The sequence below is a fragment of the Rosa rugosa genome, chromosome 7 (assembly GCF_958449725.1).
Source record: "Rosa rugosa chromosome 7, drRosRugo1.1, whole genome shotgun sequence".
Taxonomy (NCBI): Eukaryota; Viridiplantae; Streptophyta; class Magnoliopsida; order Rosales; family Rosaceae; genus Rosa; species Rosa rugosa.
In genome coordinates this window covers 27,791,025-27,816,536 of record NC_084826.1, presented here as the reverse complement: position 1 = coordinate 27,816,536, position 25,512 = coordinate 27,791,025, and the positions used below count along the sequence as shown (strand labels likewise).

Genomic DNA, 25,512 nt, shown 5'->3' with positions numbered 1-25,512 from the left:
TTTTTTTAAGGACTAACTCATCGCCCTTAGTCGAAATTTTATTAAAAAAGAAGAAAGGTACAATAGGAAGGGGGGACTAGGCCAAAACCACTTCCAAGACGCGCAAAGCAACAAGCCGGGCATACCCAAACTTGCAAAGGAGCAATACATAAACAGTACAAAGAAAAACAATCCGACAAGAACAAATGACAAACTATAAATCTACGGGAAAACATAAACTAAGAAAAGCGATAATTAATTCTTGAAGACAAGTCTCTACCAAACTCTGCTAGAAAGGAAGAGGGTAAGGTTCTCCACCAGACTGCACCAACATTTGAGGCTCCATAACGGGCAAATTTGTCAGCTAAAGCATTCCCTTCTCTAAAGATATGTGTCATTCTGAAAGTGATCTGACTAACCTTGTGTAAACAATTCAACCATGAGGTACGCAATCTCCATGGTATTAAACCAGGGTTCTTGAAGTATCGTAGTGCTAGTATTGAGTTCGTTTCCAACCAAATGTGAGTCCAGCGACGGACCAAAGCAACATTAATTGCTTCAATAATCGCGAGAACCTCAGCATCAATAGCACTTGGCACCGTAGCATTATATGAGAAGCCCCCAAGAAAAAGCCCCTCAGAATCTCTGAACACACCCCCAAAACTTGCTCTTGTAGTGCCTGAAAATGAACCATCCGTATTTACCTTTATCCAACCTGAGGGAGGAGCCTCCCAAACCACTGGTATAAACTTTGGGGCCTTTGCTCTGAGTGGAGAGACTCCCAACAATGAATAAACCGGCACTGCAGACGTAATTCGAGCGCAAGGAACAAAGTAACACAGCGCTGATTCCTTGAACGAATTAATAAGGAACTGTTTAAATCGCCAGGAAACAAATACTCTCCCATCAAACCTTATTTTATTTCTTTCAGTCCATATACACCAAAACAGATTGCAAACAGCTAACCTCCATAACAGTTTTGAAGCAAACGGAAGCTGGTTTAATAAAACGGGAGAGAAGAGCCCTTGTAAAGAAATTAATGATGGGCGCTGTAGGCGGAACATGGCAAACAACCAAGTCCATACGTCATGAAGCATAGAGCAATTAATGAAAAGATGGTGTACAGATTCCACATCCGAGTGACAGAGTGAGCATTGAGAGCAAATAATCATACCTCTGCGCTGCATAATTTCATCAACCAAGATTTTGTGATGGAAAACTTTCCAACAAACAATGCTTTTTCGGGGTTGCAATGCTTTGTGCCATATAGCCTTTCCCCACTCAAGAGGAGCATTCAGGTCCGAAAGAAAAGTATAAGCCTCTGCTGCAGTCAAGGAACCAGACGAAGTAGTAGGCCAGATCACAGTATCCTCCAAAACAGCCTCTGGAATGTCAATCTTCATAATATCATTAGAAGCTTCTGGAAAGTTCTCAAGAAACTCTAATGGAAGGACCCATTGATTCTGCACAATATAATCACCAACACGATCTTGAAAGAATGGCAGAACTGAAGGATCAATGTTCAATCTGACTGCTAATGAGCTACCGAGCCAATTATCCTTCTAAAAGTATATATTCATGCCGTTACCTACCTGCCATCTCAAGTTTGATAATAATACAGACCATAATTGCAGCAGACCGGTCCAGACAGACGATCTTTGATAATAAGAATAAATGTCTAGATTCACTTTTAAGAACCTAGCTCGGAGAAACACTGAAGAGGAAGATGTACCTGTTACCATTTCCCAACATCGCTTAAGAAGAAGAGAGCGATTTAAAGTGAAAATATTTTTTAGACCAAGCCCTCCACAATCTTTAGGCAAGCAACAATTCTTCCAAGCAACCAAAGCAGCGCCCTTCTTCAGAGGATCCCTAGACCAGTAAAAATTGCGCATCCAGCCTTGCACTTTCTTTAGTAATTCACGTGGCCAATGATAGACCTGAAAACTATAAACCAATAAACTTTGGATGACAGAAGAAATAAGTTGCAAACGCCCAGCTTGTGATAACTGCAAGCCTTTCCAAGAACTTAATTTGCAGCGAACCTTGTCTACAATAGTCCTGAAGTATGCCGTTTTAGGCCTCCCAAAAAATATTGGGACCCCCAAATAATTAAAGGGCACACAACCTTCTCTAATGCCAAGAATATGTTGAATAGCAGTTGCTCTTGGTCATGCATATCTTCCCAAGAAAACAGAGGACTTTGTTTTATTAACCACCTGCCCTGAGTTTGCTGCATATTCTTGAAGAAACCTGTTTAGGGCCCGTAGCCCCCTGGAGTTACCCTGCATAAAAATCATCACGTCGTCTGCATATAAGACATTGGAAGGAGGTTGCAGCTTCTTAGGGGCAGCGATGCTCTTGATTTTTCCCCTACTCACTAGATCACCAAGCCCCCTGCTGAGAACCTCTTCTGCAGGGCAGAAAAGAAGAGGGGATAAAGGGTCCCCCTGACGAACCCCTCTAGAGCAGTTGAAGAACCCACAAGGTGTCCCATTAACTGACACAGACAGTCTAGCTGATTGCAGAACATTTTGAATCCAACTTACAAAAGTAGAGCAAAAACCAAAAGATCATAGAACTCGAGTTAAAAATTCCCAATCTAATGTGTCAAATGCCTTGCTAATATCAATCTTAATAGCAATATTCCCTCCCACACCTATCTAATAAATTCATACACTCAGAGGTCAAAATAATTGAGTCAGCTATGGACCTACCTCTGATAAACACACTATGGCTTGGCGAAACAATTCTCATAGCAACTGAACAAAGTCTTTCAGCAAGAATTTTAGTGATCACCTTAAAGACAAAATTTACAAGAGCAAGAGGTCTGAAGTCGACCAGTCCGTCTGCGTTCTCCTTCTTCGGAATAAGAATAATGAGATTGGAATTAAAATTAGGTGGAATAAACCCCGAAGCAAAGAAAGATTGTACTGCGGCAATCACCTCATTAGAAACCACACCCCAACAGTGTTGAAAGAAACATCCCTAAACCCTCTCTTCTTTACTTTAATCGTTTTTCGGCTAAACTGATCTCATTCTCGTCCTACATCGTTCTCCTCCACTATGAAAGAACTCGCCCTTGAGTTCCTCTTGAATAAATAAACAAGAGTAGGTAGACAAGAGACTCGATAAAAAAATTAGACACTTGAACATATGGATTATTGGCCTGATCTTCTACATATTCTGATGGCACAATCATGAACCCAACACCATAGATGAGTCTATCATATGCATTTTGGGGCTCAAAGGAAAACTTAATAGATTCTTCTTGGCTCTCAAGGTTGCATTTTTGAATGACATCTGGTTCTGAATGATTTATTTGAGGCCCTAAGGCTTCTTCATAACTAATAACCATGCCAACACGAGCAATTTCATCTTTAATCTCTTCTTGGTCATCATAGATGATTTCTTGTGGGGCTTCTTCCGTTGGAATATTTTATGTCTTCTCTTCAGTTAAACTGTTACTCTCAACAGGAAAAGCAAACTTGTTAGACTTTAACTTCTTCTCGAAAACCTTAGGAGAGTAATTCTTGATCGAAAAATATCTAGGCAGAAATTTTTCTCTAAGCAGACATGTGCGACTGATACCACCAATAAGCAGCATCGTTCTTCAGCTTCCGAGAAACCATCTTAACTTGCTTATTCTCCGGGACATCGATTAGATTGAAGAACCTCTCAACCTCAAAAAACCAATCCAGTAATTCCTCCATGCTCATCTGACAAGAAAACTAAGGAATATAAGCCTTGACTCTAAAATCCTGGTAAGCCTGACCTTGTTATTCAGGTTGCATAATTTCTTCTTCGGATTCGGATTCAGATTCAGAATTGTCAATAACTCCACCAACACCATGTGGAGCCCTATCACGTTGTGTTCCCCGCCTCTATTCCGGTTGTTGTAGTTATTATTTCTCCCTTCCAACAACGCACAAAAATCTCCCATCTGAGCAGTCACATTAGTATTCATAGCAGTTATGGTGATGGTAAAGGTTGCGATAAGAGCATCCAGATCAGCGTTGGTAACTGGAGCAGCACGTTTGTCACCCATGCATAAACAAGGTAAATAAAAGAAGCATGGAAGATCTGCTCTGATACCAGCTGACGCAGTGGGAAATAACGGGGTTTACAAGTGATAAACCCTAAAAAAATATAGTTTTGAAAACCACTAGTGAAAGAGAGAAAAATCTCTGATTTTTATTAAATTTGATATGAAAACTGATCCTAATACAAAACATGATGATACTTATATAGACATTCAAGTCATCATCATAATCATAATACACTACAAAAAAAAATTGCAATAGCCACGGCGCCTTGCCGTAGCGAAAAGCTATTTTGCCGTAGCAAAAAAGCATTTGCGACGGCTCTGCAACGGCAAAGCTTCCGTCGCCAATATCTTTTGCCACGGCATTTTGCCGTAGCAGACCACTTTTGCGACGGCAAAGAGTTTTGCGACACTTACTCTGCGACGGTTTTATGCTACCCCTAATGCCGTTGCCATTACAAAATTTGCTACGGCAAATTTCCGTCGCAGCATAATTAATATTGTGATAAATATATTACTTGCCGCCAAAAAATTTTCCTACCAAATTTGTTTCCCGCCTAAAATTTTTCCTGCCAAATTTGCTTCCCGCTAATTTTTCAATAGCAAATTTTGCTACGGTCTCGTTGCCGTAGCTTCATGTGGTATATAAAAATATATTCTTGGCTACGGCAATTCACCGATGCTAGTAGCCAACCAGCAACTTTTTTTTTTAACAAAACATGTATTTTTGCAACATCCTAAAATGAGATAATAATATCAATACACAACACATATTGTTGATTAACTCATCTATTTCATAGCAATGTAATTAAGTTGCTGCATTCATCCAAATATGTAATTAGAAGAAATACAAAGTTATGCCCAAAACCAAGCACCTAATGAAGACAACCAAGAGTAACACTTAACAAAAATTCCAATATTGCACTATCAGAATATGAACATATTGAAACTCAGTCCATTGCTCTATCATCACAGCTTGAATCTGGATTCCCTTCTTCTCCTACAGATTCCCTCCGAAATCCATGGTCACTAGTTGCATCCGGAATCTAAGACATCAAAAAAAAAAATTGATATATCATGTATGGCTTTGCATATCACCCTTTTTCAATGTCACACCATAACCCAATTTCAATAATGAACATCGCAGGTTGCAATGATTGACTTATGGCAAAAGGGAGATTTCACATACTGCTTATATAAACTTGAATCTCCGAACGGGTAGACCAGCATTCGCGGCAGTATCCTGAGCATAGTTTTCTATTTAGTTGATATTACTGATTTCAGAACTTTATATAATCAGTAATTTATATATTCAAGACCTCAAACATATATAAATTCCTCATCCAACACATCCAGCACTAAATCAATTATCCATGGCATCTACCCCAAGTAAATAAGCACTAAGCAGAATCCGTAACAACTGATATTATAACTAATGACATACTTCAAAAATATAAACAGAAAGGCTAGTAAAAACAGAAACAAAATGAAGAAATTATACCATGAAATTGAAATTAGATTGCTAGCAAGGTAAATATGCAGAAATATGCCAATCACTACTAGAAATATGCCCTATGGCCACAGCCATAATTTCATGGCCATTGATGGTATTAGGGACAGATTCTTGTACCTATTGATCTTTAGCCACAGATTTCCTGTCCGAGACGATTTGTACTGACTCCCAATGCTGCTGAACAATTTACACAAACTCCTCCATTGACTGCTGTTACTTCTCCCTTGCATCAAATTGTTCACATAACCCTGCAAAAATAATTTCTCTGCATTAGAAGAATAACATGTTCAGAAACAATCACAAGTTCCCTATATTGAGTAGTCAACAATAGAAGAAAATGCAGAATAACATATCCAAGTACTTACATGTATTACCAGCACAGGATATTTCACCAGAGGGAATTTATCAATGTTCTGCACATTAAATAAAAATCAGGTTAGGGACACATACACAGGCTTCAATATTATCTAGATAAAGTAATTTGATAATACTCATCAGCTAAAGGACATCACCATGTGGATATCAAACCAACAACTGCACTTCACAGAATACATAGAGGATAATCGAGCTGGTGACCGAGTCACTTTACCTGAAATATCAAATATTTATAACGTAAGCATTAAATCAGACAAGGATTTGACTCTAAAGCTAGATACCTTTAACAGTACACAAGGCTCTTCAGAATCTCCATATGATATACATCCTCCTTCAATTGTTTTACACAAGATATCATGCAGATCATATGATAGATTTCATAAAGCACTGTCCTCAATTATCTACAGGAATGACTATAAAGACCATAAAGAAGCTCTTAAGGAATCAACATGAAATGAGCCACTGATCAAGTACATACACGGTAAGTTGTCCAATTTCCCTCAATAACAACTTGGATTTCAGCACCATGCCACCTATCCTTGTTTTCCAGTTTTTCATGTATATGAACATGAGGAATGTTCCTGAAAGTTGAAAGAAACACCATATAATAGTCAACAAGAGCTTAAACTATATTCCTTTACTGCCAAAGTCAAAATCATCAGAGATCCCTGGTACAAATAAATGGTACAATGGTATAAACAGTACAACCACATACGGACCTATGTGATAGATATAATATTCAGGACCGTGTACCATATTTAAGTCATACCGATGAATATCTATATCCAGTCTGCAGAAAGAATTATAACTTAGGCCCTTCATTGATGAAGAGATATCTATAGGAAGCCCTGTACTCATCTTCGACCAAATTAATGCCTGCATAAGTGAACATATCTTATCAAATTTGCTTCAATACCAAAAGGATCAAGTAGGTAAGCACATTAACCCAATTATACACCATATCTCCCTATGCGTACCATCTTTGCACCTAGACCAAACTTTCCACGTGTCTGCTTCAAGCCATATTTTGTCCCAGACAGTGCTGTATGAAATCATATATATACAGAATAATTAGAAATTAATATACAGAGATGTCTATGGAGCACTGTATATATGAACCAAATCCAAAACCGAGTGGAAAGCAGAAATTAATTTTCTAACACATCATCAGATACCTGATTTTGTATGCTTATCTCAATCCATGATGCAAAACCAAGATACCCACTTTCAAAGCCATATAATCAAATGGCCCAGGAGAGAAAATTAGAACAGGAAGAATTAATTGTCGAGATTTTGTTCATCTTCCTCCGTTGAAAACTGCGAATTGCAAATCAAACGTATCAATTAAAGTTTGAAAGGGTTGAAATTTCATACCAACGAAGAGCGATTTAGGGCTAGATGTGAGAGAGGCTGAGAGAGAAGGCTTTGGGGGTTTTCTTTTGGTTCGGAAAGATCTGGTTTCAGTCTTCAGAGCAGCCGCGCGCGCAGAGAGAAAGAGAGAGCAAGAGCTACTGAGCGATGAAGAAGCTGAAGCCGCCGGTTCCGATCTGGTTCTGAGCCGCTGAGACAAAGTGATATGTATAACAGAGAGAGAGAGCGACAACAACTGAGCCGCTGAGCGAGAGAGAGAGAGGACTGAGCGGAGAGACTGAGCACGGAGGACCAGCGACCGGAAGTTTCGATCCGATCTGCTTCAGAGAGATCGACAACAGAGAGAAAGAGAAAGAGGGATGCGGTAGAGAACAGGGATTGAGAGAAATAGGCTAGGGTTTTTTTTTATGAGAAAATAGATTTAATAAGAGAATTGGGCTCGTAGTTGTTCTCTAGTTGCGACGGCATTTTAGACGCAGTCGCCAATTATTAGAAGTCTGCGACTGCAAACGTTCGCCGAAGATAAATATTAAAGTTTGGCTACCCCATTGCTACGGGGTCGCAACTCAGTCGCAAGTTTTACTACGGCGTAATTTTGCCGAAGCAAAAAGTCAATTTTTTGCGACGGCAAAAGGGTGCCGACGCAAAACGGGGTAGCCGTTGCAATTATTTTTTGTAGTGATATAACAAGGAGTCCTAAAGAATCTAAATTAAAAAGAAAACTAAGAGCCTAAAAATAAAAAGAATCCTAAAAAGAATGTAAAACAAGCTTAAAAATATTAAATCCCGAATTAGATAATTTAAAACGATGTATTTTGGCCTAAATCAGATAGGGCTCACTAAATTAAGTTTTGTAGATCTCGTCGTTCCCATTCCGAAAAGGTATCATGCGTCTCAAAATGACATTTTTAGCCAAAATTGCTCCAAGCTGATTCACAATCCAGAACATGACTTTTCACCGAGCAACCCGAAGAATTTTCAAAACCAAATATTCTTGAATATTCCAGCTGCTAGTAACCTCATTACGCTTAAGTTACTTATTTTCCAGTCATTCTTCTTGATTCTACGCTCCTTCCTTACTTTAATCGTTTTCTGGCTAAACTGATGAATCTAAAATAAATACAAAATCGTTCACAATCCAAACTACACACAAAGGCTGAATGAGTAAGAAATCATACCTAAAACACTACTGTGAGCCCCGAAAAATATTTAAGGGGTGGAAGTGTAATTAGTCGAGATTGAGTTATTGGAATCAGTAATTATTTTAAGGCTCGGGAATAATTTTCAAAAATTCTCACAAACTGGAATCTTCAAGTTAACAGTTCGATAATAAAGTACATGACACAACGAGTATGTTTTTCTTTTTAATCAGATAAACAACTCAAATGCTACAATTAGTTTTTCTTGAGTCGAACTCACAACCTCCCACTTAGGAAGAGGAGACTATGTCACTAGATAAAATGGTACTGGGCACGTGACACAACGAGTTTGTGGAAAGGGAAAATTTTGCAAACAGTACACTAAATAAAGGCCACTAATAATTTCTATACATAAAGTTCCAAACCGACCATTTTGGTACACGAAATCTGAAATCTGACCCACTATTCGTACACGACGTTAATAACGCCGTTAATTCTATGTCATTAGTCATTTGTTCAAGGGTAATTTAGTACTCTTTGACTCTCTCCTCTCCACAGACCCAAGTCACCCAACCACCTCCGATTAGAATTTCGAATAGATTTGTGGAGGACAACGGTGCTGAGTTCGGCCGGTGGGATTGATCGGAACAACAAGAGCTCTGAGACTCCAGTGGTCTTGAATGTCTACGACCTCACCCCTATCAACAATTATTCAGTTTCATTTGGTCTGGGAATATTTCGCTCCAGTATTGAAGGTCTGGGTTTATTTTTGTTCTTCATGTTTTGGTGATCTGGGTGTGGTTGTGTATTGGTTTTCAATGTTTGCAATGGTTCTGAGAATAGGAAAACAATACTGGGTATTGTTAATTATGATGGATGCATCTATATTTTGGGCCAAGATTGGTACTTTAAACGTTGATGTATAATTGAATGGAACACAAAGTGTTTGGAATAGCCCCAGATTCCAAGGTGGAGCCGTATGGATCTTCTGGGTCTTGAAGTTTTCACCTTTTTCAAGTGATTTAGTTTATGGGTCTTAGTTCACATTTTTCAGTATTGGTTTTCTTCTGGGACTCTTTGATCTTCTGGGACTGTGGGGTTTATGGGTGCAGTTACTTTACAGTGAGGTGGGTTTGAGCTGAGGAATAGAGAAGAAAATCTTGTGGAGCTGTTTAGAGGTTTTGATCCTTGGTCCAGCCGATCTGGAAATCAATTACGGCGCAGAGAGGCCGGGGAGCAGTGGCTAGGCGGTTGGCGAGGTGGCAGTCGAGGTCTTGGGCGGCTTGGTGGCGGAGTGGATCGGGGAGGACCGGAAAAGGTGGTGAGTTGGAGGATTTGGGCGAGTGGATTTTGGGAAAAAGATGAGGGGATGGTGGACTACGGAGTGGACGGAATGACGATGGTGGTGTGATAGTGGCGGGAGAGGAGGTGGTTGCAAAGGTCCATCCATGTGGCAGAAACTGATGATGAAAGGGTGGTGGTGCTGCATTGTGCAAGCAGGTGTGTGTGTGTGTGAGAGAGAGAGAGAGAGAGAGGTATGGGTGGCCAGAGTAAGAGAGAGACAGAGACCAATTTACCCCTCAATTTATGCCAGGTGGCAGAGGATGAAACAGCGTTAGTGACGTCGTGTCTAGATAGTGTGTCGGGCTTCAGATTTCATGTACCGAAATGCTCAGTTTAGAACTTTATGTATAGAAATTATTAGTGGCCTTTAGTTCGTGTACTGTTTACAAAATTTTCCCTTGTGGAAATTACACCCAAAATATTTATTATGAAATTCCGAAGTTTGGGAATTTTGGAAATTCATTTTAATTAAAAAGAAACTATTGTGGTGCGATCTTGGCCGTTAGAAATACCAACGATTCATTTGAGCCATTGAAATTCATATAAGGAAGAGCATATGTTAACGTTAGTGATCCGTGAGATCTCTAGTTAGCTTAAGTGAGAGAGAGAGAGAGAGAGAGAGATTGACACGAGATGTATAGTGGTTCGCCTCCGCCTTAGCGGGAGACTACGTCCACTTGAAAGCTTATACTAGTGTGTTTAGCCTTGCGGCCCAAGGGGGATTACAAAGCATGTAATGGGATGGATTGTAATGGAATTGGTGTTTAAGTGGGAGGAGGCATTCCTTTTATAGGTGAAGGAAGCCATCTCCTTTACATGGTTTTCGATGTGGGACAAGCAAACAACTATTCTAGTATAGAAATGCACATTGTGGAGGCAACTTGGCAAGGCCGGAAAGGTGGCTTCCCGGTGACGGATTTGCGACTTCCGGATACCGTAGCGTAGCTTGAACATAGGGCTACAAGATGCAAGTAGCGGTTGGGCCTCACCATGGCTTGTGGGTGTCCCAAAGAAGGTGTTAATTATGCTTGGTGATGTAGCAAATAGCCTTGCTAGTGTAGGTATAAACAGCATAAAAGAGGGGAGATAGGATCGACGCATCAGATCGTTCCAGAAACAATTAGAGCTCTCGACCCGGAAAAACTACCTGGAAACCTGGGAAGGCGGTCCGGCCGGAACTTCGACGCCAGGCCATCTCAGGGCGGCGAACCGACACCGTTCAGTTCGTCTGGACCTCGCCGTCACTGCTCGACTCGCCGCTCGTCCAATCGTGGATCAAGGAGAGAGAATCGATAGTCGGAAGCTTCGACAGCTCCGGTGAGTTTTCTGCATTTGCCGGCGACGGATTGAGTTGCATGTGGTACGAAAATTTATCCCCTCGTTATGCTCTACCTGATTATGTAATTAGTTTTCAAATTTGGTTGAGTTCTGATGGATTGGCGTTTTTGGGTGATGTCGGTTTCCAGCGACGATTTTGGAGTCTTTGATTCGTCTCCGATAGAAACTCTGAACCGTGGACTAGGAAGGGTGGTCGTTCAAGCTTAATCCGCAGTGTTGGGCCGAGTTGATCAACTCAGAATCGATTCAGCTGGTTCCGGCTTGCTGTGTTCGTACCTGCAAATTTGGGGTTCTGTTGATCACATGGTTAGTTGGGAAGTTGTTTGAGAGTTCTGGGGATTCACTTCACTTGCGTAGTTAACTGCTGGAATTGATTTCCTCTATTTACATGCTTACTGTGAATCATGTTATGAGAACGATGAATTGGACTTGGTATCGTTCTTGGATCACTAGTTATAAATTGTGGAATGGGTTTATGGATATATGCTCATCATTGGCTCTATTGAATTTTAATCGGTTACGCTGGGATTAGCTGTTGTATTGAGAACTTGAAAATATGAAATTTGGTCGAGGAAATGCTACATGATCATAACATATGAGAATTGGTATAGTGAAGGAAATGTTAAATTCTGGATTTAAATCGAAATGGCATTACTATTAACATATGAGAATTAGTTTTGATAAGAATCCGGAATTTGGTGGGTGTCCTTAGTAGTAGTCTTGGATGCAACCAAGTTGAAATGAAATTAAGTCGGAACTTGTGGTCATTAGCCGTGATTGGTCAAACTTGGTCAAATCAGGAAAAGTTGGTTGGACGAATAGTTAGTCGTCGTCAAACCAGGAAAAGTTTGGTTCAACAGAGTCACCCCTAAAATGGACTACCCAAAACCTGTAGAAAACACATGTTTACACAGTAGCGAAGGCAGTTCAGGACAAGTGAGGGTCACTGCCCCATTGAGATTATGACACTTATCTCACAATTATACGATTTGCCCCCATCAACCAGCAATGTTAACAACATATATATATATATATATATATATATATATATACGGAGCCGTTCGAGAGCGGACGTCGGCAACCCAGAAAAAGTGCGGACGTCGCTCCTCTGGCCTCGATCAAGCTTCGACGGCGCGACGGGGCTTGCCGGAGGGGGGCTAGGGGTCTGACAAGCCGGTCTGCAGTCGGGTGGAGTCGCCGACGACGAGGTTGCGGCGCTGCCCAGAACCTTGCAGTTGCAGGTCCGGCCGCTGCCCAGAACGTGCAACCTCGATCTCCTCCGACCTCGATCGCTGCCCAGAACAGTCAGGGATGCCTCTGGCCTCCCTCCTGCAAGCCGCGCGCCGCCGTCGCCGCCTGGAAGCTGCTGCTGCGTCGACTTCCGCACTTTAGAGACAGTGCGGACGTCCGCCTGTGATCGGGCCTGTATATATATATATATATATATTGTGTTCCCACAATCCACAACCCACAAAACATATGATGGCTAGAGCAAATATATCAGCAGGTCCACAAATCACAATACCCACAAAACAACGGACAAAACAAGAAAAAAGAGAGTACGAAGCTTCTTGTGCACCCCATTCAGCATATATGATCAAAACTCAACTATCAAAGCACGCAAAGTCAATAACCAACTGATATTGCTGGCTTGCTGCGATGACTTCGTTTTTCAAACCCCAGATATCAATATCTCTTTGTTGATCCGTCCAGCATCTATGATAACGAAATTCATATGGAATTTTAGTTATCTATTGTTTGATTGTGACTCGGGTTGATTAATTTGTTTGTTTGTTTTTTTATTGTTTTTATTCTGCTCTGTTCTTGTATATTTCCTATTGAGAACAGTGTGAATTGAATTCATGATTTTGTTCTAGGGGCCGTGACCACTTACCCAATTTCAGCTTAAAAATTTCCCACTTACTCCACTAAGAGTTTTTTAACCCCATTTACCCACTCTAACATCTGCTGACAGTTTTGCCCCTATTAATTAAATTGAAACTCATCTCTCAGACTCTCTCTCTCTCCCCGATCTCCACCTCCAGTTTCTCTTTCTCTCTACCTCCGGCCGACTGCCAGACTCTCTCTCTCTCCTCTCAGAAAAGCCTCCTCCAGGTCGTCCGGCAACCTCCAGGCGTCTCACAGGCGAGGTCAATCCGGACCAATCCGAAATCCGTCAGGTAATCCTTGGCCAGATTGTTCCTGTCGATCCAGTCCGATCCCTCCGCCGACACACTCGATTTCAGATCCTCCCACTTCTTGTACTCGACGAATCGGACGGCATAGTTTTGGGGACGAGGATCTAGGGTCGTGTTGGGCTCTAGGGTTGGGGGATTCTGGTGGGGTTTGAAAATGGAAGAGAGAGAGATGGAGACGGAGATGTTGATGGAGACGATGATGAATAAGAAGGAGAATGATGACGTGGCGGTCAGAGGAGTAGTCATAGCAACTATGCAAGTATTATTTTCATGGCCCTCTTTCTATCCATTGCGGCAACTATTATTATTATTATTATTTTTTGGTAAATTTGGCAGAAGGCTTATAAGGAAAGAAGAAAGAAGAATGAAAAAAAAAGTTTTATTGAGTAGTTATACATGTCTATTGCGGGGCAATAATAAGATTATTAGGAGGCAATAATATGAGTATTGGGGGGCAATAATATGCATATAAATTGATCAATTGTGTCTGTAGTGTATTCATTTTGGTTTTGGGAGTTTATGCAATTCACTGGAGGGCAATAATATCATTATTGGAGGCAATAATATGATTATTGGGGGGCAATAATATGATTACTGGGGGGCAATAATATGGTTACTGGGTATTATTAGAGGGCAATAAATTCAGACGCCGGAATCCGGTCACCAGTACGGTAGCCGGATTCCAGTGACCGGTCGCCGGAGTCGGGTCACCAGTCACCGGAGTCAGCCAGTACCGGAGTCAAGCAAGGTTTCCAATGACTTATTTCTCTAAGTGACAAAAAAGGAGAGGGCAAAATTGTCCCAAAAATAAATAAAAATGAATTAAAAAATACTTAATTGGGTATTAGGGAAATAATCTCTTAGAGTGTTTGGGTAAGTGAGCAATCTCTTAGAGTGTTTGGGTAAGTGGGCAATTTTTAAGCTAAAATTGGGTAAATGATCATTTCCCCTTTGTTCTACTGGTAGGATTATGATGTATTGATGTTCTACAATGTATTCATGTTAAATTTTTTGGCCCCCATACATATATATTTCTTTTCTCCCTCCACCACTGCATTTACACATCTAACAAACCAACCTTATTCTCCTGGAGCCACCCTGCTCCCCCATTCACAACAAACTCCACAACACAACTCAAGTCTCAACTTAAGAATATTTAACCCACAGATTATCAGAGCAATCTAATACACAAGTATATAAGAAAACAAAATAAAAAAGTAAAGGAGCGATAAATCCTACAATGTGGAAGCAGTGACAACTATGCCTCAACTCCAAGTACGCCGGACCTCAACTGATTTAGCCTGCAAATTGGGCATCTGAAGCTGAAGGGCCGAGGGGAAAGTATTGAAAAACACGTTAGTGTGAGTGGACAAAAATAAATAATCAAGATAATTTAAATGATAAACTTTAATACTTTCCCACATAATTAAACTTAAAAACTGCGATGCATGCAACGTTTAGAAATATTTTCCTTTAAATCAGAAATCTCGTAAAACAAGCAGCCCCGCTGGTTAAGTATAAAAACATAAGGTTTGGGGAAGATAATATCACCATATAACAAAGGAGCCTCCCAAGCTCTATCCTCGACTTAGACCCACTTACACAAAGTAAGTGAGGAGGAGCCTCGACTGCAACTCACGTGAGGAGGAGAACTAAAATAAAGCAACCCAAGTATGGCGAATAAAACGTTGGAAAACCAATATAAATCCATAAAAAAAAAAAATCCATAAAGCTTCCCCAAAATCTTGCAAAAGAAATCATGAGTACGATTACCAACCGTACTAGGAGAATCTCATGATAATTCTATTAAATCAACGATGTGTCTCACACATCAAAATAATCACAAATCGATAATAAATAGTGAGATTAAATTACAAATCAAAAATTCAAATAATGACCAATCATCGAAAATAAATCATCGAAAGCTTAAGGTCACACAAATGGTAAAACAAAATCTTTCCCGGAAGTCAACATTGAAATAAATCACAATTAATATTTCTCCGAAAGCAATTCACGAGATAACTAGAAATCAAATTCCGAAATCAAATCATATACTCGAAATATAATTCAAACCAAATAATATCCGAAACCAATCAATGCTTAATAAATGAAACGATAATTAAATAAATCATAAATTCGGAAATAGTCGCTTGCATCATTTAAAACCAAAGTCCACTCACAGTACAACGTCAGCAGTCACGTATAAAGGTTTCCTCATCAAGCAGTGGCTCGATATGTCGTCAGGTGCACAACAATACATCTTAAATGACCGAACAGAAAGTCCGAAATAACTTCATAATAAATAAACCAAAAACTCGATATCTTTGACCCTTCGAAACCTACACATTCCCAAACTCCTTGGAATCAGACCAAACTTCACCCACAATATCGTTTCATCAATTCTAGCTTTCTAGAACATAAATGAAGGAAATCCAACGGTAGGATCTCCGGAAATCAACACCCGAAACTTTGCAAATTCCCAAGCGATACCAAACTTCCTCCGATTTCCACCAAACTCATATCACAAGTTCTACATGCCACAAGGAACTCAACCAACCAAAATAGGAGGCCAAAATCGGCCCCACACACTCCCATGCACCATCAACTGTGGCAGCGTGTTGGCCCCTTGAGCCACCATCTCCGACCCCCAAATTTGGTCTCGCCACCTACATCAAAATGTTCCTCACAACATCCACAACAACTTTCTCAACTACAAAATCGATCAATTTTAGGTGTATAGCTCAAAAATTACCTCGAAACCTCAAAATCCCTAAAATTCCTTCCGATCGTCGATTCTTCCTTCTTCGAGCGAATCGAAGCTGGTGATTGAGTGGGTTCGAACTAGGGCGGAGAGAACTTCAAGATATGGGTGATGGCGCAGCCAGAAGTGGCAGGAATCTAGCTATCGAACCAGGTCGACTATTGTAACATCCCAATCCGGATTAATAAAGAAAAACAATCCGAATTCATTTTGTGGATTAAAGAATTTCATCCAAATACATCAGTTTTTTTTTAACACCCTTTTTAGACTAAATCAAATTATACTAGCGCAATGATTAGACAGAGTTTCATACCTTGCCCTTGCTCCCCAGTTATTTTCAACAGGAGCCACTGTAAAAGGATATATGTTGAAAACCGCCAAGAATTTTCAGGCCTCGATCACCCGTCTCCGGTAATTGATTTTCCAAACCTTTGGTTGAGAGATGTCAGCAACTATTAGAGAAACTAACTGGTAACGTGTGATGGTGAGAGGAGAGGCAGGGATAGATCAGCAAGAGAGAAGGAAAAATCTGGTTTTCGATCATAATGTAGGAGCCAAATTGATAGACATGCCGAGGAAAGAAGGAGATAAACAGTTCTGAGACATAGAGTTCTCCAGAACCTGAAAGAATCCTCCTCCCCTTTCTGGGAGGTTGTATCATGTATTTATAGATACAAATGGACGGTTTGATTAAATGGTATTATTATTAATGGCTCAGATCACATCATTTTTATTTATAAACTTTCAATTATTTCTTTCTTTACCTTCAAATTTCCTCTATTTGTAATAAATAGATCGGTTGTCTAGAAAATTCACGAAGGTTTTTCACAAACTTATCAAATTGTGTAGTTTGATCTCAAATCTTTAAATATAAATTTCACTTTATAATACATTCCAAACAACTTAATGAATATAACTAACTCCCACTATATCACTGAATATTACAATAATTCATTATTATTATTACCCTATTATTAAATATATATTTTTTTTCTTTCTTTTTTTCAATACCTCGGGTATTACAACTATTCAGGTCTACTTTGGTGCTTTTTCTTCGATTCTCTTCCTCACATACAAACCGGAGCTGATGGTGGCCATGGGCTAGGTCGAGAGGCGTGCCGAACGCGATTGGTCTGGCGGCCTGGGGTGGCCGGACAGCGGCGAACCCGCTGGGTTTTGTTTCGGGTCGAGATGAGAAAATCGGGTCTCAGTTTGACTTTGGGTAATTTCCGAAAAAATGGGAAGTTACCTTGGTGAAAGTTGCTATTTATAGTGAATTCTCCGATGACCAGTAAACAATAAAAGTGAGGTATGAGACGTAACAAATGTGCACTGGTAACAGGATTGGAGCGGACGGAGCTGGGTGTGCGGATTTCGATAATACATTTTTACTGAAACCAGGTTCTGGGTTTCAAATCTTATCCTTGAATCTAAAAGTTGTATTTCCGGAACTTGTTGAAAATTGTTTGTTGCATGCTTAATCCTTTTTTCTCGATTGTTTGGAACATAAGTCCTGGATGAACATTTGAATTTAAAGTTTTAAAAAGGTTTTCACCTCAAAAGAGTTTTAAAAGTTTCCATTGTGCATTTTGCGACAAATTTATTTTAAACAAATTTGCCTAGCGAATTTCTAGAATGTAAATCGAATTTTTGGTTTACGTCTTAGAGACTCGCGGCACTGTAATGTACTCAAGCTGGTGATGTGCAGTTTGGGGCGTTACTACTACTACTTACCTATTACAACAAATACATAATTAATCTTGAACAAGTAACGAAAAAAAATAAAGTAAATGACAACCTGGTCAAGCGAAACAATCTTCGGTAGTGACAATTCATATTAATTTTAGAGTCATACCCGGTGTCCATCTAATGATCTCATTCTCGTACACAGTACCTACATCCAAACTATTATAGGGGTGAGATCTCATCCTTGCTGTTCATTATTGCTCTACCCCAACTAGGTTTGGAAACCATTTTAAATAGGGTCCTTGACCCAAAGCACCAAAATGAACAAAAACTATCCCACTTACCTCAGCAATAGATTTTTATTCACACTTACCCTGTTTAAAAAAAATGACAGTTTTGCCCTCTCCTTAATTAAGTAATTAATTACAAGAGGGCCTCTCTCCTCTCTCACTGATCTGCAGCACACACACTCTCTCTCTCTCTCTCTTTGCCCCCCTCTCCGGTGAAGGACTGGGACCGCGGCGGCAGAGGCGGGCATAATTCAGACGCTCACTTTAATCCATCGCACTGCAGAGGCGGCAGAGAAGGTTTAGCGGCGGAGGAAGTTCCGGCGTCGTGGCTCTGGCACCGACTCAAGGCTTTCGAGTTGTCGACCTCTGATCAATTCGAGTCGTCCAGTTTTCGCTTCGACGACACACCGCCTGGCTCGCGCTGTCACTACCGCGTGAGCAATCGACAATGGGGCTCTTTTCGGACATTTACTGGTGGGCCCTTGAACGTCTGACCGGGTCGAGGAGCTGCCCCAACTTGACTCGCCGGTGAGAAAGGTCCAGGTCTTCACGTCTCACAGTCGGAGAAGATGTGTGGGTGCCCAAATCAATGTTTTTTTTTTTAGTATACTGGTGGACGGAAGGAAAGAAAAAAAGAAAAAAAAAAGTTTTATTATCTTGTAATACAGGGCTATTGGGGGGCAATAGACGTCTATTGGGGGCAATAAACCTTTCCAGTGACCTATGAGATCTTCGACGACCTCTTTGGAGACCTCCGGTAAGGTTTTCAAGAAAGTCCGGTTGGCGGCAGCTGGTGGCCGAAATCCAACGACCGGTGACGGGGCTCCGGCGAAGTCTCCTGTGGTTTCTCTCTTTTCCATTTTCTCTCTCTCTCTCTCTCTAAGTAACATATGGGTGAGGGTAAAATGATATTAAAAAAAAATAAAAATACGTCAAACCCATACTGATCATATATCTCTATGTTAATTCCATAATCAAGCGGTATAGATCGAATAGTGAACCAAAATTACAAACCCATACTGATCATTGGAATCAGTGAATCGAAATATCTAATATATTTTTGGAGTTATGGTACGTAATCGGTCTCCCCTTTTTATATATTGTAAAAGAATTTTCTACAAATAAATGATAAAACAGAAGTATATTTTATAAGGAAAATGATTTGTGGCCTCAATGAGGCCTAAGATTTGTGGCCTCAATCCTAGGTGTCATGTCATCTCACCTACACACATCACCTATTTGTCAAATCATGCCATGTAATTCTTGAGTAAAAAGACAATCTTATCATTCCAAAATCTAATGGCTCAAAATTATTTTGGTTTTCATCTAAAAATAAAATATATTATTTTGGTTTTTTTTTTCTTTTTTTCGTTTTATATATATATATATATATATATATATATATATATATTTATATATAATTCGTCAAAAAAAAATTATATACAAATATGTGTTTGTGTGTATAAATATATATATATATATATATATATATGTATATATATAATTCGTACAGAAAAATTTATATATATATTCAATGTAGAATTAATATAGTATAAATATATATATATATATATATATATATATATATATATATATATTAATGTCATAATTCTAACCCACAAAATTAAAAAAAAAATTGATTAAAAAAAAGTCAAATTTAAAATTGATTCCACAAAAATGGAAAGAAAATATATTAATAGCTTAATTATAACCCATCAAATTTGGTAAATTGAAGTAATATTCAACTCTTTTAATAAATGAATTTAATAAAATTAATGGAAGATTATTAGTTTACCTTACACTAACAAGTTAATTAGACTATTAGTGCGTATTCTATGATTTCATTAATGGTAAAGGCTTGAGGGCAGCCGTACTGGCCCTTATTTAAAAAAAAAACAAGTTAATTAGAAAAGTCAAAAATTAATTTGGATCCACAAAAATGGAAAGAAAATGTATTGAAATCGTAATTAAAACCTATGAAATCTGGTAATTGAAGAGGTAAGAAAATATCATTAATAAATTGATCGAATGATAAGATTCTAGATTCCATCATTTCAAAATTTCTCGATAATTTAATATTGTCTCAACCAAACGCAACATTAGGAAGTGTTCCTTAAAGGTCAAGTGAGACTTCATTAATACAACTGTTCGTTTATTTTTACATGGTTATTAATACTATGTAGAAATTCAATGAACAATAGGTGTATAACACAACAATAATCAAAGAAAAAGTGCAATTAAGGAAGGTGCATGTAAAATAGAAGTCATCGTCCACATTAACATTAAAGTCAGCTAACATGTCTTACACGAACAAATAAGTAATAAGTAGCTAATAATGAGCCAGTAAAGTTTACTGGGGACTTTTCCCTAATGGCATATTTACACTGAAATAGAAATCATCATCCAGACTGAAATTTAAAGTCAGCTAATTAACATGTCTTACAGTAACAAATAAGTACTGAGTAGCCAATGATGAGCTAGTAGAGTTCACTAGAGACCTTTACCTAGAAGCCATCATCTACTGAAACTGAAAGAACTAACATGTCTTGCACGAACAAGTAAGTATTAAGTAGCCAATGATGAGCTAGTAGAGTTCACTGGAGACCTTTACCTAATGGCATATTCACACTTAAATAGAAGCCATCATCTACTGAAACTGAAAGAGCTAACATGTCTTGCACGAACAAGTAAGTATTAAGTAGCCAATGATGAGCTAGTAAGTTTACTGAGGATCTTTTCCTAATGACATAATTACCTTAAAATAGAAGTCATTATCCACATTGTCTTACAGTAACAAATAAGTACTAAGTAGCCAATAATGAGTTAGTAAAGTTCACTGGGGACCTTTTCCTAATGCATAATTACACTAAAATAGAAGTCATCATCCACACCGAAATTTAAAGTTAGCTAGCATGTCTTACACGAACAATAAGTACTAAGTAGCTAATAATGAGCCAGTAAAGTTTACTGGAGACTTTTCCCGAATGGCATATTCACACTAAAATAGAAGCCATCATCCATTGAAACTTAAAATAAGCGTGTGTCTTGCACGAACAAGTAAGTACTAAGTAGCCAATAGTAAAGTTCAACGGGGAATCTTTCCCTAATAACATATTCACACTAAAATTGAAGCCATATATCATTCACATTGAAATTGAAAGTCAGCTAAGTACTAACATGTCTTATACGAACAAAAAAGTACTGAGTAGCTAATAATGAACAAGTAGAGTTCACTGAGAACTTTTTCTAATGACATATTTACACTAAAATAGAAGCTATCATTCACATTTAAAAATCATTATTGTCTGTTGAAAATTTGGGATCAACAAAACAAGTATACTTTCAAAAATTAATTTCCTCATGTGCAATATATTGTATTCCATATTAAGCAATTTCTTTTCAGATATCTAGGTTTTCAATCACCGGATTTTATGAGTTAAAATTACGATTTAAATACATTTTCTTTCCATTTTTGTGAATCCAATTTAATTTTTGACTTTTCAAATTAACTTGTTAATGTAAGATAACTAATCTTCCATTAATTTTATTAAATTTATTTATTAAAAGATTTAAATATTACTTCAATTTACCAGATTTCATAGATTATAATTACGATATTAATATATATATATATATATATATATATATACCCATACTTTTTTTTGAATATGTATAATGAAAAAAAATCCAAAATAATGAAAAAGAAAGAAAGGAAAAAAAACCAAACAATATTTTTTTTAGAAGAAAGTCAAAATAATTTAGAGCCGTTATATATTCAACAACATATATATATATATATATATATATATATATATATATATATAAATATAAATTTTTTTAGACTAATTATATATATAATAAAAAAAGAAAAATAAAAAAATAAAATAATATATTTTTTCTAGAAGAAAACTAAAATAATTTAGAGCTATTAGATTTTGAAAGGATAAGATAGTCTTTTTATTCAAGAATGACATGACATGATTTGACAAATTAGTGAGGTGTATAGGTGACATGGCTTGACACCTAGGATTGAGGCCACAAATCTTAGGCCTCATTGAGGTCCTATATCATTGCCCTCAAATGTGCACTAATTTTCTCTTTTGAGGAAACCAATTTTTGTTTCTTAATTACATAACAACTTATTGTTTCTCAGTTTAGTTTTAGAAAACGGTTCATTGGGCTAGTTGAAGTATTTTTTGCGGCAATAATGTTCATCTTGTTAGTAACTGACCAAGAAAATTATGCTCTCAACCACTCTTAGATGTAATCTAATGGTGGAGTAGTCTCCTACTTTTCCCAATTATATTTTGTTAATTTTGTTACTGCAAAACCCGTGGGCTAGCTTGTGATCCGACTATGAAAGTCCCAATGACAACACAGAAAAAAACTGAACTAAACTGGAGACTGCATATACGAGAGTTATGATCGATCTAGATGCCAAAAATAGTAACAAATGGATGAGGCTCCAAGTTTAGGGATGTTGTGGTCTTTCAGTTGCCTAAGTCAGCAACCATATGAATCTAAACTCAAAGATCGGTCAACCATGCAAACTTAACATCCTAAATATTCTAATTTGGGGAAATGGTAAAGCACTATATAATCCGATCTCATACTCTTTTCTTCCTCGTAGTAGAGGTTAGATAAAAAAAAAATTCAGGAAAAATAAAGTAACTAAGGGTAGTTCTATATTACTCTCTCTAGCTAGGAATAAATCCCTAGCCACTCCGGTCCCTTACAATCGAGCAGGGAAGAAAGCGATAGGAGGGAAAAACTGGCAGACCGTCGTTTGTAGCAAAACACCCCAACCCACAAAAAAAAAAAAAAAAAAAAAAAAAAAAAAAAAAAAAAACAGGAGGAAGAAGAAGAACAAGAATAATAATGGTAGCCAAGAAAGTACTTATATCGGGGATATCCTTTATACTTGTGGTGGGGGTGGCTATCGGAGTGGTGGCCGTAGTTATTCACAACAATTCCAAGAAGCCAGGACATGAGAGCCTATCGGCGCAGATGAAGCTGGTGAACCAAATGTGTGATTATACAGACCACCGGGCGGAGTGTCAGCAATCTCTTAGCCCGGTGGCTCAAAACAGCAGCGCTGGTTTCAAGGACTACATGAAGGCTGCATTGCTTTCCATCTCCGCAGAGGCTCAGAAATCCTTCGACATGACAGAGTCTCTCTTGGTTGACGCCAAAAATGGCACCAGAGTCAAGAAGTCCATTGAGGAGTGCAAGGACCTAATGAAAGAAGCCCGTGAGGAGCTACAGGCCTTGGTCTCATTCGTCGGTGATGCTGAGTTGCACACCATGACAGACCGCGCCTTGGAGCTGAAAATCTGGATCGGTAGTGTGAACAGTTATGCCGGAACATGCAGGGATGTAATGGGAGATGACGACCCTAAGGCTTCGGAGGCAATGAAAGGACCCATAGATGACATTACCGCAATCACCGACAACGCTCTGGCCATTATGGGACAGATTTCTAACATCCTCGGATGGTTTGGCGTCAAGCTAAATGAGAAGGCAATCATTGAAAAAGCCAGCAACAGCAGGCGGCTTATGGGTGAAACTCTAGAGGCGGATATCCCCAAAGATGGGTTCCCAAGCTGGATGCCCAGCGCAGACCGTAAGCTTATGGCTAAGCAAGACAATGGCAGGATTGCGCCCAATGTTGTTGTAGCTCAAGATGGCAGCGGGCAATACAAGACCATTAACGAGGCACTCATGGCGTACCCTAAGGGCAACCAAGGACGCTTCGTTATCTATGTGAAGAAGGGAGTGTACAAGGAGACTGTCATCATAAACAAAAAGATGCCCAACATATACATGTATGGTGATGGCCCCAGAGCCACCATCATCACTGGTGACAAGGGAGAGGCGAACACCGGAGATAAAATATCTACGAGCGGCACCTTCCAAGTGTACGCTAACGGATTTATTGGGAGGTCAATGGGATTCACCAACACCGCCGGTCCGGAAGCAAGACCCGCCGTGGCTCTTCGCACTTCCGGCGACATGATTAGCATCTTCAACAGCAGAATTAGTGGATACCAAGACACCTTGTACATGAATATTGGACGTCAGTTCTATAGGAACTGCGTCATTTCAGGACACGTGGATTATATCTTCGGGGATGCTCGAGTGGTCATCCAAAACTCTTTAATCATCGTGAGGAAGTCGTCCCTCCCGCACCAGAACCAAGCCTTCATCACCGCTCCAGGGCAACAAACCGCACACGAAGTCGGGGCTACCGTGCTCCACAACTGCAGGATCGTGCCCGAGGAGGCACTCTTCCCCACGAGGTTCGAAGTGAGAACATACTTGGGGAGGCCATGGAAGACCTACGCTAGGGCTGCGTTCATGGAGTGCTCCATGGCTGACTTTATCAGACCTGAAGGGGTTGTCGCATGGGACGGTAAGGACTTCAACACCGAACACGCCTACTTTGGTGAGTTCAAGAACAAGGGACCTGGTGCCAACTTAGCCAACAGGGTGAAATGGGCAAAGGGCGGCTTCACTGGCGAGATGGATAGGAATACAGCTGCGAAATTTACCGTCGATAGCATGCTACTACCAGACACATGGTTGAAGCAGGCTACTATTCCTTACTTACCTGGCTTCGAACGTGCTTAGTTAACTGAGAGAGAAGAAAAGAACAGATGCGTAGAGATCAGTCATATGTGGCACAGTTACGTACAGTAGCTCGTATATATGTATATGACCATGTAAATTAAGTTAAGTTAATTAATTACATTAATTAATTTAGTATACTAATTTGTCACCCATGCATGCACATTATTTATAGCCAAAGTTGAGACTAAAACTCTTTTCAATCCTTTGCATCAGTACTCTAGGCCCTGCCTGGTTTGAACTTAATTATATTCCCATGCAGACGGTTAGTAGTTCTTACCCGTGGAGATTGTTAATTAGTTCTATTAATTGTAGGGCTTATTAGTGATCATTTCGGGGAGAAAGGCCTTGGACATTTATGGACTCTTTCTACGAGAATTTGGAGGGTTCCTGTTGAAGAATGACCAAAGCTAGTGACTGAGCTTCATGGTTGGTATAACATTTTTCCTGTTCAACGTGTATTTTGCTAATTCGACTAGCAAAGTGGACCCTCTTATCTCAGCCACATAATTTTTCGTATTTTGCACAAGTTTTTTGAACTTCGTTCAATGCTCTTTTTCTACAATAATAGATAGGGTGTGGCTATTGCCACCTACTATTTTTTTTTTTTTTTTTGACTTTGTCAAGAGGAACCCAAATGCTTCTTGGGCCCAAGATAAACCCTTCGGCGCATGTGAAATGCTCCAACTGTACATTCCAGCACAGTGCCTGGCCACTTTGACAGCTTCGGGGTTCGAACCTAGGTTGGAGAGCACACCCAACTAGGCAACAAACCACTAGGCCACTTGCAGTTGTTACCCTACTATTTTCTTAGTTCGATCACCCTACAAATTAACATTTGAATTA

At 39.3% G+C, this 25,512-nt stretch overlaps 2 protein-coding genes and 1 long non-coding RNA gene across 3 annotated transcripts; 1 reads left to right on the top strand and 2 right to left on the bottom strand.

Moving 5' to 3' along the window:
* Nucleotides 1–218: 218 nt before the first annotated feature.
* LOC133723132 (uncharacterized) lies at nt 219–4,027 on the bottom strand. Its single transcript, XM_062149963.1, has 7 exons — nt 3,755–4,027; nt 3,556–3,698; nt 2,199–2,523; nt 1,719–1,919; nt 1,572–1,635; nt 1,154–1,468; nt 219–781 (listed from the first exon to the last, which is right to left on the bottom strand). Exons 1-7 carry the CDS (start codon nt 4,025–4,027, stop codon nt 219–221), a joined length of 1,884 nt encoding a protein of 627 aa, XP_062005947.1.
* Nucleotides 4,028–5,654: 1,627 nt separating this feature from the next.
* LOC133719866 (uncharacterized) lies at nt 5,655–7,553 on the bottom strand. Its single transcript, XR_009851509.1, has 6 exons — nt 7,088–7,553; nt 6,890–6,954; nt 6,391–6,788; nt 6,050–6,126; nt 5,903–5,950; nt 5,655–5,785 (listed from the first exon to the last, which is right to left on the bottom strand). It is a non-coding gene; the product is annotated as an uncharacterized LOC133719866 (long non-coding RNA).
* A 15,118-nt stretch (nt 7,554–22,671) lies between these two features.
* LOC133721795 (pectinesterase-like) lies at nt 22,672–24,829 on the top strand. The gene has a single exon (XM_062148519.1). The coding sequence runs from the start codon at nt 22,918–22,920 to the stop codon at nt 24,667–24,669; it is 1,752 nt and encodes a 583-aa protein (XP_062004503.1). The 5' UTR covers nt 22,672–22,917; the 3' UTR covers nt 24,670–24,829.
* The last annotated feature ends 683 nt before the right edge of the window (nt 24,830–25,512 follow it).

Excerpts from the sequence above, each read along its gene's own strand:
- LOC133723132 (XM_062149963.1), bottom strand. The coding sequence starts at position 4,027 with ATGGGTGACAAACGTGCTGCTCCAGTTACCAACGCTGATCTGGATGCT. Across the intron at positions 3,699-3,754 it reads TATGCAACCTGAATAACAAG|ATGAGCATGGAGGAATTACT; the intron begins GTCAGGCTTACC and ends TTTTCTTGTCAG. Across the intron at positions 2,524-3,555 it reads TGGTGGTATCAGTCGCACAT|TTGGATTCAAAATGTTCTGC; the intron begins GTCTGCTTAGAG and ends TACTTTTGTAAG.
- LOC133721795 (XM_062148519.1), top strand. The coding sequence starts at position 22,918 with ATGGTAGCCAAGAAAGTACTTATATCGGGGATATCCTTTATACTTGTG.